General features: G+C 41.3%; 1 protein-coding gene and 1 pseudogene across 1 annotated transcript in view; both read right to left on the bottom strand.

The window, feature by feature from the left end:
- Positions 1-12658, bottom strand: part of SMC5 (structural maintenance of chromosomes 5) — a 97033-nt gene extending 84375 nt beyond the window's left edge. The window contains exons 1-2 of the mRNA XM_086684979.1: positions 12359-12658; positions 9837-9978 (exon numbers count right to left, since the gene is read on the bottom strand). Coding sequence (XP_086541105.1) covers positions 9837-9978; positions 12359-12552 — 336 coding nt within the window. The 5' untranslated portion in view covers positions 12553-12658. The remainder of the gene's footprint in view (positions 1-9836; positions 9979-12358) is intronic.
- On the bottom strand, positions 676-6703 carry LOC147574717 (complement component 1 Q subcomponent-binding protein, mitochondrial pseudogene; annotated as a pseudogene).
- Positions 12659-16346: the final 3688 nt, after the last annotated feature.

Genomic DNA, 16346 nt, shown 5'->3' with positions numbered 1-16346 from the left:
TAAGTGACTCAATGAAATGCAGCAAATTCCGTATCACAGGAGTTCCAGAAGAAGAGAGAGAGAAAGGGGCCAAAGGTGTGCTTAACAAATCATAGCTGAGAACTTCCCCAATCTGGGGAAGGAACCAGACATGGAAATCCAGGAGGTACAGAGAACTTTCAGATGTAACTTGAATCAATCTTCTATATGACATATCATAGTGAAACTGGCAAAATATAAAGATAAAGAGAGAATTCTGAAAGTGGCCAGGAATAAACAGCCCTCACCTACAGGGTGAACATATAAGGCAGACACAAAAGGGTAGTGGCAGACTTGTCTACTGAAACTTGGCAGGCCCAAAAGGAGTGGCAGGAAATTTTCATCATGATGAACAGGAAAAATATGCATCCAAGAATCCTTTATCCAGCAAGTCTGTCATTCAGAATAGAAGGAGAGATAAAGGTTTTCCCAAACAAAAACTGAAGGAATTCATCACCACTAAACCAGCCCTACAAGAGATCCTAAGGGGGACTGTGTGAGTATTGCAAAGACCACAAAGGACCAGAGACACCACTACAAGCATGAAACCTACAGATAACACAATGACTCTAAACCCATATCTTTCAATAACAACACTGAATGTAAATGGACTAAATGCTCCAATCAAAGACACAGGGTATCAGAATGGATAAAAAAAATAAGACCCATCTATTTGCTGTCTACAAGAGACACATTTTAGACCTGAGAACACCTTCAGATTGAAAGTGAGGGGATACAGAACCATCTATCATGCTAGTGGAAGTCATAAGAAAGCTGGAGTAGCTATACTTATATCAGACAAACTAGATTTTAAACTAAAGACTGTAACAAGAGATGAGGAAGGGCATTCTATGATAATTACAGTGTCTATTCATCAAGAAGAGATAACGATTACAAATGTTTATGCACCAAATTTGGAAGAACCCAAATATATAAAGGAATTAATCACAAACCTAAGCACTTTCATTGGTAAGAATGTGGTCATTGCAGGGAACTTTAATACTCCACTTACAACAATGGACAGATCATCTAGACAGAAAACCCATAAAGAATGATACACTGGACCAGATGGACTTGACAGATATATTTAGAACTTTTCACCCCAAAGCAACAGAATACACATTCTTCTCAAGTGCACGTGGAACATTCTCTAAGACAGACCACATACTGGCTCACAAAATAGCCCTCAATAAATACAAAAGAACTGAGATCATACCATGTACACGTTCAGATCATAATGCTATGAAACTTGAAAACCACAGGAAAAAGTTTGGAAAACCTCCAAATTCATGGAGGTTAAAAAACATCCTACTAAAGAATGAGTGGATCAACCAGGCAATTAAAGAAGGATTAAAAAATATATGGAAACAAATGAAAATGAAAACACTACAATCCAAACCCTTTGGGATGCAGCAAAGGCAATCCTAAGAGGAAAATTCATTGCAATCCAGGCCTATCTCAAGAAACAAGAAAAATCCCAAATACAAAATCTAACAGCACACCTAAAGGAACTAGAAGCAGAACAGCAAAGAAACCCTAAACCCAGCAGAGGAAGAGAAATAATAAGATCTGAGCAGAAATAAACAATATAGAAACAAAAAACAAAAGAACAGACCAATGAAACCAAAAGTTGGTTGTTTGAAAAAAACAAACCAAAGTGATGAACCCCTAGCCAGACTTCTCAAAAGGAAGACCAAAACAGATAAAATCATAAATGAAAATGGATTTATCAGAACCAATCCCTCAGAAATTCCTAGACACCCACACACTACCCAAACTCAAACAGGAAGAAATAGAAAATTTCAACAGACCCGTCTGTAACTAGTGAAGAAACTGAATCAGTTATCAAAAATCTCCCAACAAATTGAGAGTCCTGGACCAGATGGGTTCCGTGGGGAATTCTACCAGACATTTAAAGCAGAATTAATACCTATCCTTCTCAAGCCATTCCCAAAAAACAGATATGGAAGGAAAACTTCCAGACTCATTCTATGAAGCCAGCATTATCTTGATTCTTAAACCAGACAGAGACCCCACAAAAAAGGAGAACTACAAGCCAATATCCCTGATGAACATAGATGTAAAAATTCTTAACAAGATACTAGCAAATCGAATTCAACATCATATAGGAATTATTCACCATGATCAAGTGGGATTCATACCTGGGCTGCAGGGCTGGTTCAATATTTGCAAATCAATCAGTGTGATACATCACATTAACAAAACAAAGGATAAAGAACCATATAATCCTGTCAATAAATGCAGAAAAAGCATTTGACAAAATACATCATCCTTTCTTAATAAAAACCCTCAAGAAAGTAGGGATAGAAGGAACATATTTAAACATCATAAAAGCCATATATGAAAAGCCTGCAGCTAATATCATCCTCAAAGGGGAAAAACTGAGAGCTTTCCCCCTGAGATCAGGAACATGACAGGGATGTCCACTCTCACCACTGTTGTTTAACATAGTGTTGGAAGTCCTAGCCTCAGCAATCAGACAACAAAATGAAATAAAAGTCATCAAAATTGGCAAAGAAGTCCAACTTTCACTTTTCACAGACAACATGATACTCTACATGGAAAACCCACAAGACTCCACCAAAAGACTCCTAGAACTGATACATGAATTCAGTAAAGTTGCAGAGTACAAAATCAATGTACAGAAATCAGCTACATTTTTATACACCAATAATGAAGCAACAGAAAGAGAAAGAAAGAAAGAAATCGATCCCATTTACAATTGTACCAAGAAGCATAAAATACCTAGGAATAAACTTAACCAAAGATGTAAAAGACCTATATGCTGAAAACTACAGAAAGCTTATGAAGAAAATTGAAGATACAAAGAAATGGGAAAATATTCCGTGCCCATGGATTGGAAGAATAAATCTTGTTAAAATGTCAATACTACCCAAAGCAATCTACACATTCAATGCAATCCCAATCAAACTTGCACTGGCATCCTTCTCAAAGCTAGAACAAACAATCCTAAAACTTGTATGGAACCACAAAAGACCCCAAATAGCCAAAGTAATTTTGAAGAAGACCAAAGTGGGAGGCATCACAATCCCAGACTTGAGCTTCTACTACAAAGCTGTAATCATCAAGGCAGCATGGTATTGGTGCAAAAACAGACACACAGACCAATGGAATAGAATAGAGAACCCAGAACTGGACCCACAAATGTAGGGCCAACTAATCTTTGACAAAGCAGGAAAGAACATCCAATGGAAAAAAGACAGTCTTTTTAGCAAATGGTGCTGGGAGAACTGGACAGCAACATGCAGAAGAATGAAACTACACCACCTTCTTACACCATACACAAAAATAAACTCAAGATGGATGAAAGGCCTAAATGTGAGACAGGAAACCATCAAAACCCTAGAGAAAAAGCAGGGAACAACCTCTTTGACCTCAGCTGCAGCAATTTCTTACTCGACACATCTCCAAAGGCAAGGGAATTAAAAGCAAAAATGAACTACTGGGACCTCATCAAGATAAAAAGCTTCTGCAGTGCAAAGGAAACAATCAACAAAACTGAAAGGTGACTGACAGAATGGGAAACAATATTTGCAAATGACATATCAGATAAAGGGTTAGTATCCAAAATCTATAGTGAACTTGCCAAACTCAACCCTGAAAAACAAATAATCCAGTAAAAAAATGGGCAGAAGACATGAACAGGCAAACAGCCAGATGGCCAACAGACACATGAAAAGATGCTCAACGTCACTCATCGCCAGGGAAATACAAATCAAAGCCACACTGAGATACCACCTCACACTGGTCAGAGGGGCTAAAATGAACAAATCAGGAAACCACAGATGCTGGCAAGGATGCGGAGAAACAGGAAACCTCTTGCACTGCTGGTGGGAATGCAAACTAGTGCAGCTGTTCTGGAAAACAGTGTGGAGGTTCCTCAAATAATTAAAAATCAAGCTACCCTATGACCCAGCAATAGCAATGCTAGGTATTTACCCAAGGGATACAGGAGTGGTGATGCACAGGGGCATATGTACCTCAATGTTTATAGCAGCGCTTTCAACAAATTATAGAAAGAGCCTAAATTTCCATCAATTGATGAATGGATAAAGATGAAGTTTATATATTCAATGGAATACTGCTTGGCAATGAGAAAGAATGAAATCATGCCATTTGCAGCAATGTGGATGGAACTGGAAGGTATCATGGAGTGAAATAAGTCAGTCAGAGAAGGACAGGTATCATGTTTTCACTCATATGTAGATCTTGAGAAAGTGAACAGAAGACCACAGGGGAAGGGAAGGGGGAAAAAATAGATACAAACAGAGAGGGAGGGAGGCAAACCACAAGAAACTCAAATATAGAGAACAAACTAAGGGTGGATGGGGGGGTGGTGGTGAGGGAGAGAGAAAATGGGTTATAGGCATTGAGGAGAGCACTTTTTGGGATGAGCTCTGGGTGTTGTATGTAAGCCAATTTGACGAATTATATTCATAAAAAAAGAAAAAAGAAAGAAAGGTATCCTCTACTCCTAATTTGCTAAGAGTTTTTTAAATCATAAATTACTGTGGAACTTAATGCTTTTTCTCTACTGAGATGCTCATGCAGTTGTCCTTTAAAATGTGACATGTAAAAAATAAAAATAAAACGTGATGTGTTCATTTTTTTCTAATGTTCAATCTCTCATTCCTTGAATAAATTCTATTTGGTCACAACGTATGATGCATTTTATGTATTAGATTCATCAGACTATAGTTTCTTTTTCTTGAGATTTTTGCTCCTATACTCATGAGTAAGACTAGCTTATAGTTTTCCCATTCTTTCCTTGATGGATTCTGGTACCTAAGTCATGTTCTTTGTGTAAAATACAAAATGACCGTTGTTAAAACTAATGGTCTTTGATGTCCTAGGAAAAAATTTAACAGCTGATTTTTTTCTACTAAGAATCAGCTTGAATCATTTATACAGTGGTAGAAACCTACTATACATTTACAACTTTAAGAATTTAAGCTTTACTAGCATGAAGTTGTTCATAATAGTCTTTTTTGTTTTTTTGGAGGAGATAAATCAATTTTATTGTCCATCATTATATTATCCAAAACTCCAGGAACAACAGATTTATAGAGAGGACATAAATGAGTAAGTAAGAGGGCAAGGGAAATAATTTAAATTTGAATGATTTTCCATGATATTAGCATGAAAATTATCTCAAAGTACATGTGTGTCTGGCTTCGGAGTAGCTTTGTTCCCTGGCCAAAGCCGGCCATAAAATTAAGGTGTTCAACATCTTGCCTGCTTTACTGGCTCTTGACAAACCTTAGAGATCTTTGAAAAAAGTCATGTATTCCTGGTGCTCCAGGGCTGTGCTGAGTCTACCAACTCATCTGCCAAAGTGTTATCCTCAGTCCACTGGGAAATCCATCAGGTGGTCATATAAAGTTCAGCCCAGGGGACCAGTGTTGAGTGTGTAATTCATATCCTTCCACGCAGACTTGCCAATGGATCAATAGCTCACTTCCCTGATGAGAAAACATCACTCCCAACCTCCTCTTCGTGCCCAACCTCATCTTCTGGATAGTGACAGTCCAGCACTAAGCCATTCTTTGTAACTTCCAAGAAATTGAGAGTGGCCATCAATTCAGACTGTTCTTCAACCTTCTGCTCCCCCCCATCAAATGTTAGCAGCATGCTATTGTTAATGTTGAAGTGATAGTGACCTTCTCTCCAGCACCTTTCTGCAATAATTTGGCTTCTGTCCCATACATTTCCAGCTCTCAACCACGAGACATCTTGGGGAGGAATTTATGCTTCCAGATCTTCTTTTCCTCCTCAATTTCATCACTCACGAATTCAACAAAAGCTTTGTCCCCAGCAGGGCAGGCCCGGTGGGCAGCAGCCGCTGAGCCCAGTGCACAAGGCACACGGCCCAACAGAAGCAGCACCACAGTGGCAGACACATGCAGGCACCATGATATTCTCTTATAATCATTTAAATCTTGACTGCATTCTGATAATGCCCTGGTGGTAGGCATTACAACAGTTCATGAAAACTCCAGCTCTGCTCCAAGCCCACAGGAGGACTGCATTTGCTCGTTCCCTCTGATGCAAGGTGTGGTGTTTTACCTGGCTCTGTCCAGTGAAAATGTGAGAATATACATGAGTTTTTGGAGGAAATATGAACAGCCAGTTCCCTTTCCCAAGGTGGCCATCATGGAAGTATATATTGAAATGAAGACCTCATGAGCCTAGGTACCCAAGTGACCACAAAAGGGCCTACACTGGGTAAGCAGCAAGAACAAGAATTAACCTTCTCTATTTTTAAACCACTTAAATTTTGGAGTTGTTTCAATCACAGCACAACATATCTTTATTGCATTTTTACATTCCTTTTTTCTTTTCCTTTTTAAATGTTTATTTATTTTAAGAGAGACAGAGTGTGAGCAGAGAGAGGGGGAGGGGGGAAGATCCACGCTGTGAGCACAGCCCAAAGTGGGGCTTGATCCCTCTAACTACGAGATCATGACCAGAGCCGAAATCAAGAGCTGGACACTTAACTGAGTGAGCCACCCAGGCGCCCCCATCCCTTTTTTCTACTTTATCTACCCCCAACACCTTTCTTCTCAAAAGTTACTGATTTGGGTATTTTTTTTTTTTTAATTAATTTCTGCTCTTATTTTCATTTTCCATTAAGATTTCTTCTTTGACCGGGGCGCCTGGGTGGCGCAGTCGGTTAAGCGTCCGACTTCAGCCAGGTCACGATCTCGCGGTCCGTGAGTTCGAGCCCCGCGTCGGGCTCTGGGCTGATGGCTCAGAGCCCGGAGCCTGTTTCTGATTCTGTGTCTCCCTCTCTCTCTGCCCCTCCCCCGTTCATGCTCTGTCTCTCTCTGTCCCAAAAAAATAAATAAACATTAAAAAAAAAAAAAAATTAAAAAAAAAAAAAAAGATTTCTTCTTTGACCTATATATAATATAGAAGCATATTTTTCATTCCAAACAAATGGGAAAACTTCACTTATCTTATTTCTCTCTTAATAGCATTATGATCAGAGAATATGGTATGTGTGGTAGCAATTCTTTTGACTTTTTTTATATTTGCATATGGCTCAGTATGTGGATTTAGTAATGTTCCGTTTGTGCCTAAAAAGAATGTGAGCTCTCCGAGCGTTTAGCGCAGTGTTTATAACCTGACCACCAGCTCAAGCTTAACTGTTGTTCAAATCTTCCGTATTCTAATTTTTATCTGACCGATCTGATTACCGATAGCTCTCCAACCACGATTATGAATTTGTTAACTTGTCAATAGGAATTCTGATTTTGTTTATATGTTTTAGACCTACATTAAGTGAATTCAAGTTGAGAAATGAATTACCTTCTTGCTGAACTGGACCTTTCATCAATATTTAATGACCGTATCCTACTTCCATAAGTACTTTTTGCTTAAGGTCTATTTTGCCTGGTATCAAGTCAGTTATCCCTTTCTTTCATATATTTGCCTATGTATTTCTTCATCTTTTCATTTTTAACTTTTCTGTTGCTTTATTACTTTAAATAGGCTTGTTGTAAACAGGAGAACTGAGCTTTCTTTCTTTATCTACTCCAGCAGACTTCCAAATTAAACATGAACTTAGACCACTAATAATTATTGCGACTATTCAACCATTTTATGTTTTGTAATAATCTCCTTTTCTATATTTGTTTCTTTTCTCCTCCTCTCTAAAGGCTTCTTCTGTCTTGTTTGGGCATTGTTTCTTCCTTCCCCTCTCTCTATGTTTTTATCTTTGTTTGGAGGATTTATAAATTTCAATTGTTTTAGTGGTTTGTTTACCTACGTAACTTTAACATGCATATTTAATTTAATAAACTGGAAGTTAACCAATTATCTTAACTTCTCCCTGAAAATACAAATCCATGGAGTGTTTTAACTCTGGTTACTACCAGAAAAGACAACAGTTCTATCTGGTTTGATCTAAACTTCACAAATTAGACATTATTTTATGCAGTTTCCATATAATTTCCCTATACATTTGCCTTTTTTTTGCTCAACATTTCTTCTCACTTCTTAAGAGTTTTCTTCCAGGATTATTTTTTCTTCTTCCTAAATTATATACTTTCAAAAATATTTCAGTGAGAGAATTTCAGGCTTTCTTTTTTTTTCCACTTCTTTCATTCTGAGAACAATACTTTTGTGCCTGCTCTTCTGTAATTCACTACAACATGTCTGCTTGTGTATTTCTTTTATTTATCCTGCCTAGATCAGGCTTCTTGACTCTGAGGATTTAAACTTTAAGGTTTCTAGAAAATTCTCAGTCATGGTTTCTTGAAATATTGTTTTTTCCTCGTCTATTGTCTTTCTTTGGAAATACTCAGACATACAGTGGATCATCTTCCTTTACCTATCATGTCTTAACCTTGATTTTTCTCTTTTTACTTCTATAATATTTTAAGAAATATGTTCAAGTATTTTAGTTACAAATTCTTTTCTCAAATATGTCTGCTTTGTTTCACCTGTCCACCAAATTTCTATCTTCAAGGAACATATTTTTATTAAGTTCTATTTGATTCTGTGTCGAATTTACTTCATCTGTTACTTACTCCTGTTATTCTTCCAAACTTCTTTTATTTCCTTAAACAAATTAAATATCCCTAGTTTATTTTCTCCATCTACAAGCTTTGCATGTCTGATGATGCAATCTGCTGTTTGTGTTGGCATTTCCTCCTATGTTTTGATTGTTAAGTATGGATTCATGAACTCCTCGGGACTTTTACGTTAGAATTTTTAGGACTGAATTTCATGTATTTTTCTTCATAGGATTTGCCCCTGCTTCTGCCAGGTGCCTGGAGATATTACTAACTGGGACCACTTTAAAATTATCATTTATGATATCAGGCCACAGAGGTAAGATGAATCGTGGCTCTAAACATGTGTTAAGGCTTGTGGTTAAGAATTCTTTGGAAGACAAAACAGAAACAAACTCATAAACACAGAGAACTGATGATTGCCAGAGGGGAGACAGGGGAGTGGACAAAACAGATGAAATGGATTCAGAGGTACAATCTTCCAGTTATAAAATAAGTAAGACATAGGGACGTAATTATAGCATAGGGAATATTGTCAATAATATTCTAACAACTTTGTATAGTGATAGACAGCAACTAGACTTATTGTGACCATTTCATACATATATAAATATTGACTATATTGTATACCTGAAACTAATACAATATCGTATGTCAATTATTTTTCAATAGAAAATAATAGTAATTCTTTGAAGATTTTTTTTTTTTCTCCACCAAATTCAGAGCTAACAATCAGGGTAAGTAAGTAAGTAACTCTGTATCTCATTCTGCAGTGTTTATTTTTCCTACTAAATACAGTGCTTGACTTCAAGTTTCATCTTCTAGCCCTCCTCTACCTTCAGGACCCCCAATCCAGAGCAACCAATCAAAAACTAGGCTTTAGGGTGCAAAGTAAGCAAATGCCCCTGGGGAAACAACTCCAGAGTTTAAGTCTTCAGATCCACACAATTTTGTTTCCGCCCTTGGTAAATTTACTTCACCTTTCCACAAGCCCAACAATACACATTTAAGAAGACATTTTACCCTACTCCTAAGAATTTTAAGTGTCACATACTTGGAGAATTCTCTAGATTCATATATAGTACAAAATACCTTTACAGTGGCAATGTCCTCCAGCCATCTCTACCTGCCAACTTCATTCTTTATATTCAAGCTCTATATGTTTGTTACACCCGAGGAATTGAGATACAGGAAGTGATTCGATACTAAAAGCAAGTCACAACTCCAAATTTTTTAAAAATACTGCTGTTAACTCACCTTGTCTGCCCGTCCCATGAAAGCGGGTTTGCCTGCCAACCCAAGACAAATGGCACACACGATGCTCGACTTTCCTGTCCCATTAGCTCCAATAATCATATTCAAGTGAGGTCCGGGAGATACTTCACAGACATCATACGTCCTGAATTATAAAAAGGCGAAATTACTAAGACATAAGAAGTGAATATTTTCTTTGCCAAAACATTTATTCTTGCTTTACATTACCTACAGGCTTTTCTTGAATTCCTTTAAAGGCCAGCTGACCTTACCGTCTAATCCAACTGGACTTGGTTCACTCATAGGAATTCTTCCAGTAACCACTGTCTTCCAGGCCACTTCGGTTCTCTAAGCCTACCTCTCCTATCTCCTACCTCATTCCTAAAACTCAAAGTCCACTCATCCTGAAAATAAAACAGGCTAGCTCTACACTTTGCAGCCACCTTTTTCGTTCTCTTCACACCCAAGCTTTATTTCCTCACATTCATTCATTCTTCTAGGACTTGCAAAATTTTCTGCTTCCATGGCTTCAAAGGGTAAAAGATTTTCTACTTGCTAAACGCAGTGGGCTCTTTTCATTCTTATTATCCAACTCCGGTGCAGCAGATATTTTTGAAACACTTTTTCCACTAGGCTTCTGAGAGAATACTCTCCCATGGTTCTCCTCTTGCCTCCCTGAACATTTCCTTCTCAGTCCGAGGTCCTCTTCTGCTCATCCTTAAATGTTGGCATTCCTCCAGGGCTCTATACTTGGCCTTCTATTCCTCCTATTAATATTTCCCTTTGGGCAATCTCAAGCATTTCTGCAACTTACATGCATGATTTTCAAATCTCTCACCTGTTCACTTTTCCTGACCCTTAAAAACACTGCCTATGTGAGATCTTTTTCAGATGTCCCACAGGAAACTTCAAATCACAGGATCCAAAAAGCATTTACTATTCTTCCCCCCAAATTGTTCCTTCTGCTGAATAGCATCACATCTGACCAAGAACCAAGGCAGAGACTTGAGAAAAATGCTGCATAACTCTCTTGCCCTCAGCCTCCCAGTCTAAAGCCAAATCCTGACAAATCTCTTCTTTCTGCTCCTACTTCCCACTGCTACTCCAAGGTTCAAACTCTGATCATCCCTTACTGTTGTAAGTCTTCTTGCCTCCAATCTTGCACCCTTTCTAAATCATCCTTCACATTGCTTCCAGAGTAATATAAATCACATGTCATTTCCTGCTTAAAATGTATCCTGGTTGCCAACAGGATGAAATTGGAATTCCTTAGTATAGAAAATGCAGATTCTCAATAGCTGCCTCCCTCTTCAGTATCAGCTCTGTTCACATATTCGCTCACATCCTACGTTCCAGCCATACTAAAATACTAGACACTTCCTAAATATACAAACTGTTGCAGGTGGTTCCTTCTGTCTACAACACTCTTCCTTCAAGACTTTTATAACCTCCCGTACAAAGCTCTTTCTCACAGTTGTGGATGAAATTAATCACTTCATCCTTTGTGCCCCATGGCACAAATACATACACACACACACACACACACTCATCTATATTATTATGGTAGATAACTCATTTGATTATATTTATCTTTCCTGACCTGCACTCAAACAGCAATTCAGCTACTTACTAGCAGTGTAAACATGGGTAAATTAACCTTTCCAAGCTCATCTCATCAATGGAGATGAAGAGATGTTACAAGAATGAGAGCACTGTGTAAATAAAGCATCTACTTCTATACTTGGCACAGGATAGATACTTGGGGGTAAGAAAAACACACTGGTATTGCTACCACAATTCTGTTACCCTAAGCCACTATGTGCAAGCTTTAAAGAAAAAAAAAAAAAAAGACTTCGACCAAAAGAAATGTAAGATGCTAGAGAGATACACAGTATTTGTGCTAAAACATACTAAATTCTAAGACGATTATTATGATTATTAGTTGTCTGGAGAGAAAGAAAAGGAACCAGGAAAGATAGCTGGATTTGGAGGGGTCAAGGGTCTGCTGGGAGGTCCAACAATTGAGAGTAAGGCTTAATTTTCTGGTACATTTCAACCTCCATCCGCGACAACCTTCACCATTTTGTCCCCCTGGCAACTGCTTACTCTTCACGATTCTGCCACAGCGTCACTGCCCCTCTGATTTAACTGTTGCTTCCTGTGAGTTCCCAGCGCCCATACTTTGGTCAATTACAGATTATGTCCTCCGTCTGTAGGCCGTGACTCCCTGCCGCCAGAAATCTATTCCCTACCACGTCCACTGCCCGCCATATGACGCCTTCAGAAAACGCTGGCTGAATGAATAAAATATCCGCATCACATCAGACGCACACCTACCACACCAACACCTACGTCAATCCCCACGGCCTCTCAGTAAAAATCCTCACGGTAACGCCGGCTTGAATTCACGACCAGACCCACAGCCGGCCACACATCCACCCACCCTCACCCACCCACGCAGCTTGCGCCCCCGCCCGCGCGGGCCCGCTTGCCTCCCCGCCGCGGCGCGGCCTCCGGCCACTCACAAGAAGTTCTCCATCACGATACGGACGATCGAGCCTTCCACGAAAGGCCTGGACGACTGCAGCGGCAGTGGCAGCGGCGCCGGCGGGGCCGAGCTCTTTCTTTTGCTCGGGACCTCCGACGAGGGGTCTCTCGGGAGAGCTCTCTTGGAGGCCAGGGAGCTTGGGGTCGACGTCTTCCTACTCGGAGTCGCCATCCTAGCTTCCCCTCCGCCCCGCAAGCGCTTCCGTTCCCACTGAGCTGCAGCCCCGACGCCCCTGCGCCCGGCTCCCGCGCGAACTGCCCGGCGCGCGACACCGCCCGCGAGCCCGCCCCCGCGCCTGCGCAGTCCCGGCCGGGCGGTGTCTGCGGGCCGCCCCGCCCCTCGGCGCGCGGCCTAGGAGGCGGGAGGCAAAGAGAACGCGGGCGAGGTTGAGGGTCGCGAGCGGGTGGGGGCGGCATCCTCCCGGGAGACGGCTACCTCATCTTTCTCTACGAGCGTTTGTGCATTTTTCAGAGTTGGGTGTTTGTTTTTTTTTTTAACTCAGAGATGTCAATGGCATTTAGTACTTTGAAAGTCCTTTCAGCCTTCTGAGGAAGCCCATCCGCGAGGGGACAGAGGGAGGCGTTCGCGGCGACACCTGAGAGCGAGGGCGGGCGACCTCCGACCAGCTGTGTCGGGACACCGACCGAGCGCACCCGGGCTCGCCGGTCTTTGGCTCTTCGTCTTCTCACTTGGCTCCCTGTTTGCCTTCAATCAGGTCCCCGCGTCCCAAAAAGAAACTCTTGCGATGACCCTATGCCCATGTCTCCCCTAAAAGCGTCGGGCTAGGTCCCCTGCGCGCTCCCACTTGTGAACAGACTCGGCAGAGACTCTCTGCCCCCCTGGCTCCCTCCTTGCCTTTTAAGGCTTCCTCTCCCGAAGTTTCTAGAAATCCACGAGCTAGGCTTCACTGGCTTCAATGAGCGCGTGCTTTCACTGAAACCTACTCGCACGCAGGTGGTTAACCTCACTGAAGAAGAGGTGCACGGAGGGTTACGCAGCTCCTCATTTACTCGGCTAATAATGGGCAACCTACAAGAGGCTGGGGCCGCGGTACTGAAGGAGCCAGTCAAGCTTGGGTGTCTGAGCGCTTTCTGATGCGGGAGGCAGAAAAAGAACCAGTGAAGCAAGAAAGGATTAGGACATTTCCAGGCTATGCTAGGTGCTATGAAAAATAATAACCAGAACAAATGTGATGGGGGGAGGCGCAGAGGCGATGCTTGAGTTAAACCCAGAATGAGGGGGAACTAAGGTAAATGACAAAAGAGTATTCCGGGCAAGGACAAAAGCTCTGGAATGGGAATAAGTGGGATGTTTGAGGAACAAAGGAAAGGCTGGTGTGGCTGCAGTGAAGTGAACAGCGTCGCAAAGCAGAGCCTTGCCCACCAGGAAAGAGCTGAATTTTATTTTTGAAGCACTGGGAAGCCATTGGATGGTTTTAAGCAGGAGAAGGACATAATCTGATTAAAGATTGTGTGGGTGTTTTTTTTTTTTTTAATGTTTATTTATTTTTGAGAGAGGGAGATAGAGCAGGCGCAGGGGAGGGGCAGAGAGAGAGGTAGACCCAGAATCTGAAGCAGGCTCCAGGCTCCAAGCTGCGAGCTGTCAGCACAGAGCCCAGTGGCAGGGCCTGACGGGTTTCAGGTATTGGGAGGTCATGACTTGAGCTGAAGTTGGACCCTTAACTAACTCAGCCACCCAGGCGCCCCTGATTAAAAATTTTAAAGAATCCCTCTGGTTGGTGTTTGGAGGGGCTTGAGCATGGAGGTGGGGAGGCCATGTAGAAAACTATTGCAGTAGAGGCGCCTGGGTGGCTCATCCGGTTGAGCTGCTGACTTGGGCTCAAGTCATGATCTAGGGTTTGTGTGTTTCGGGCCCACATCCGGGTCTCTGTTGTCATGGAACCAGCTTGGGATCCTCTGGTCTCCCCCTCTCTCTGCCCTCCCCGCCTTGTGCTCTGGCTCACTCTCTCAAAAATAAACATTAAAAAAAAAAAGAAAAGAAATCAGGAACCCTGATTCCTGACTCCGAGGAACAGTGTTCCTTTCCTAGGCGCCTGCTTCTTCCTCTCACACGAGTGGAATCAGTGCTCTCTAAAAGTTTTTACCAAAGAACATATAATGAGAAAGAAAGCATATGAACTTGTCAGGGTTACTAGAAATAAATACAAATTATAATACAGAAAAGAATTTTAAAACTGCCCAAATGCTCAGTGTAGGAGAGCGCTAGACTGTCGCTCCCTAACCACGCTACTACAAAGTTTTTAAAAAGTAATTTGTTACCGCACTTCAAGAGCCTTCGAAGAGTCAAATTCTTTGAAGAAATTACTACATTTGGGGGACTCTATCCTAATGGAAATATAACATAGGCAGAGTAATGGTAGTTGAGGGCAGGAACTCATTTCTGTGCCATTATTCTTTAGTGGATGAATCAAATTGTGCTTATGACCTTGAAAGTTGAGAAGGGGTCCCTGAGCATATGATGACCCACAAATGCACACAGGCTATGAGTTCTTATCTAAAGAGCCAGCCAGTCATGCTCTACGACCACCTTTTAAAAAGGAAAATATTATTGCTTTTGCTTCTAATTACAAAACCAGTATAGGAACTGGTTAAGTTCCTGTAGGAACTTTGGGAGCACACAGAAAAACATACACAAAAGGAAAATTTTCTCCTAATTACTCTACCCAGACTAATCACTGCTAAGGTTTTAGTGCATTTTTTAAAAATCTTTTTCCTTGTGTATGTATGATATATATACTCCTTTTGTTCCCCTCTGCCAAAAAAAAACCTCAGGATGATGCTGCATGAATTATATTATTTTATAATACTGTTATTACACCCTCTTTTTCTCACATAATATATTATGGTTGTATTTCCATGACATTAAATATTTTTTCTGTGATATAGGTTTTTTTTTTTTTTTTTTAAGTCTATTTATTTATAGGGGCACCTGGGTGGCTCATTCAGTTAAGCATCTGGCTTCGGCTCAGGTCATGATCTCATGGTTCATGGGTCCGAGCCCCACATCGGGCTCCTCACTGACAGTGCAGAGTGTGCCTGGAATTCTCTCTCTCCCTTTCTCTGCCCCTCCCCCACTTGCTCTCTCTCCCTCTGAAAATAAATAAATAGTAAATAGCTTTTTACTAATAGATCTACTAAATAGATCATGGCTCAGGTCATGATCTCATGGTCTGTGGGTTCAAGCCCCATGTCGCGCTCTGCACTGATAGTCGGGATCCTTCTCGGGATTTTCTATCTCTCCCTCTCTCTCTCTCCGTCCTTTTCCTGCTCAAACGTTCTCTCCCTCTCTCCCTCTCAAAATAAATAAACTATTTACTGGCAAAAAGCTAGCAGAAAGGGGCAGGCTCAGAATGCCTGGATAGATCAGTAGGTTAACTGTCTCACTCTTGGTTTTGGCTCAGGTCATGATCTCACTGTTCACGAGTTTGAGTCCTGCATGGGGCTCTGTGCTGACAGTGCAGAGCCTGCTTGTGATTTCCTCTCTCTACCCACCACCGCCCCCCCCCCCCCGCCCTCTGTCCCTCCCCTGCTCATGAGCTCTCTCTGTCCCTCTCTCTAAATAAATAAATAAACAAACTTTAAAAGGTTAAGAAAGGGGCAGGGTCAAGGACCATGAATATATTTCACCTCCCCCTCAAAATGCCACCTTCTGTGTTGTCTTTCTTGGCTTTACTCCAAGCCCTTGATAATGGTGCTATAATAGCAAGAAGGTGGGGCAAGATACACGAACTGAGACTCTGCAGAGGCTACACGGACTAAGATGGTTTACTCTTCCAGTTCTGATAAGAACCTTCACAGAATGACAGAGATGATCTCCTGGTTTATATACCAAGTGAGAGGAAATGCTACCTTTGCTTCCGGCAAATTCGTATAGTGGAAAGTGAGCCCTCAAGGCTTGAAAAGGAGGGAAAAGGGTGCTGAAACGGAAGTCCTTGGGACCCAGAA

This window comes from Puma concolor, chromosome D4, assembly GCF_028749965.1.
Source record: "Puma concolor isolate L17-30 chromosome D4, mPumCon1.1.hap2, whole genome shotgun sequence".
NCBI lineage: Eukaryota > Metazoa > Chordata > Mammalia > Carnivora > Felidae > Puma > Puma concolor.
The sequence above is the reverse complement of the archived record's forward strand: the minus strand, read 5'-3'. Positions and strand labels throughout refer to the sequence as shown.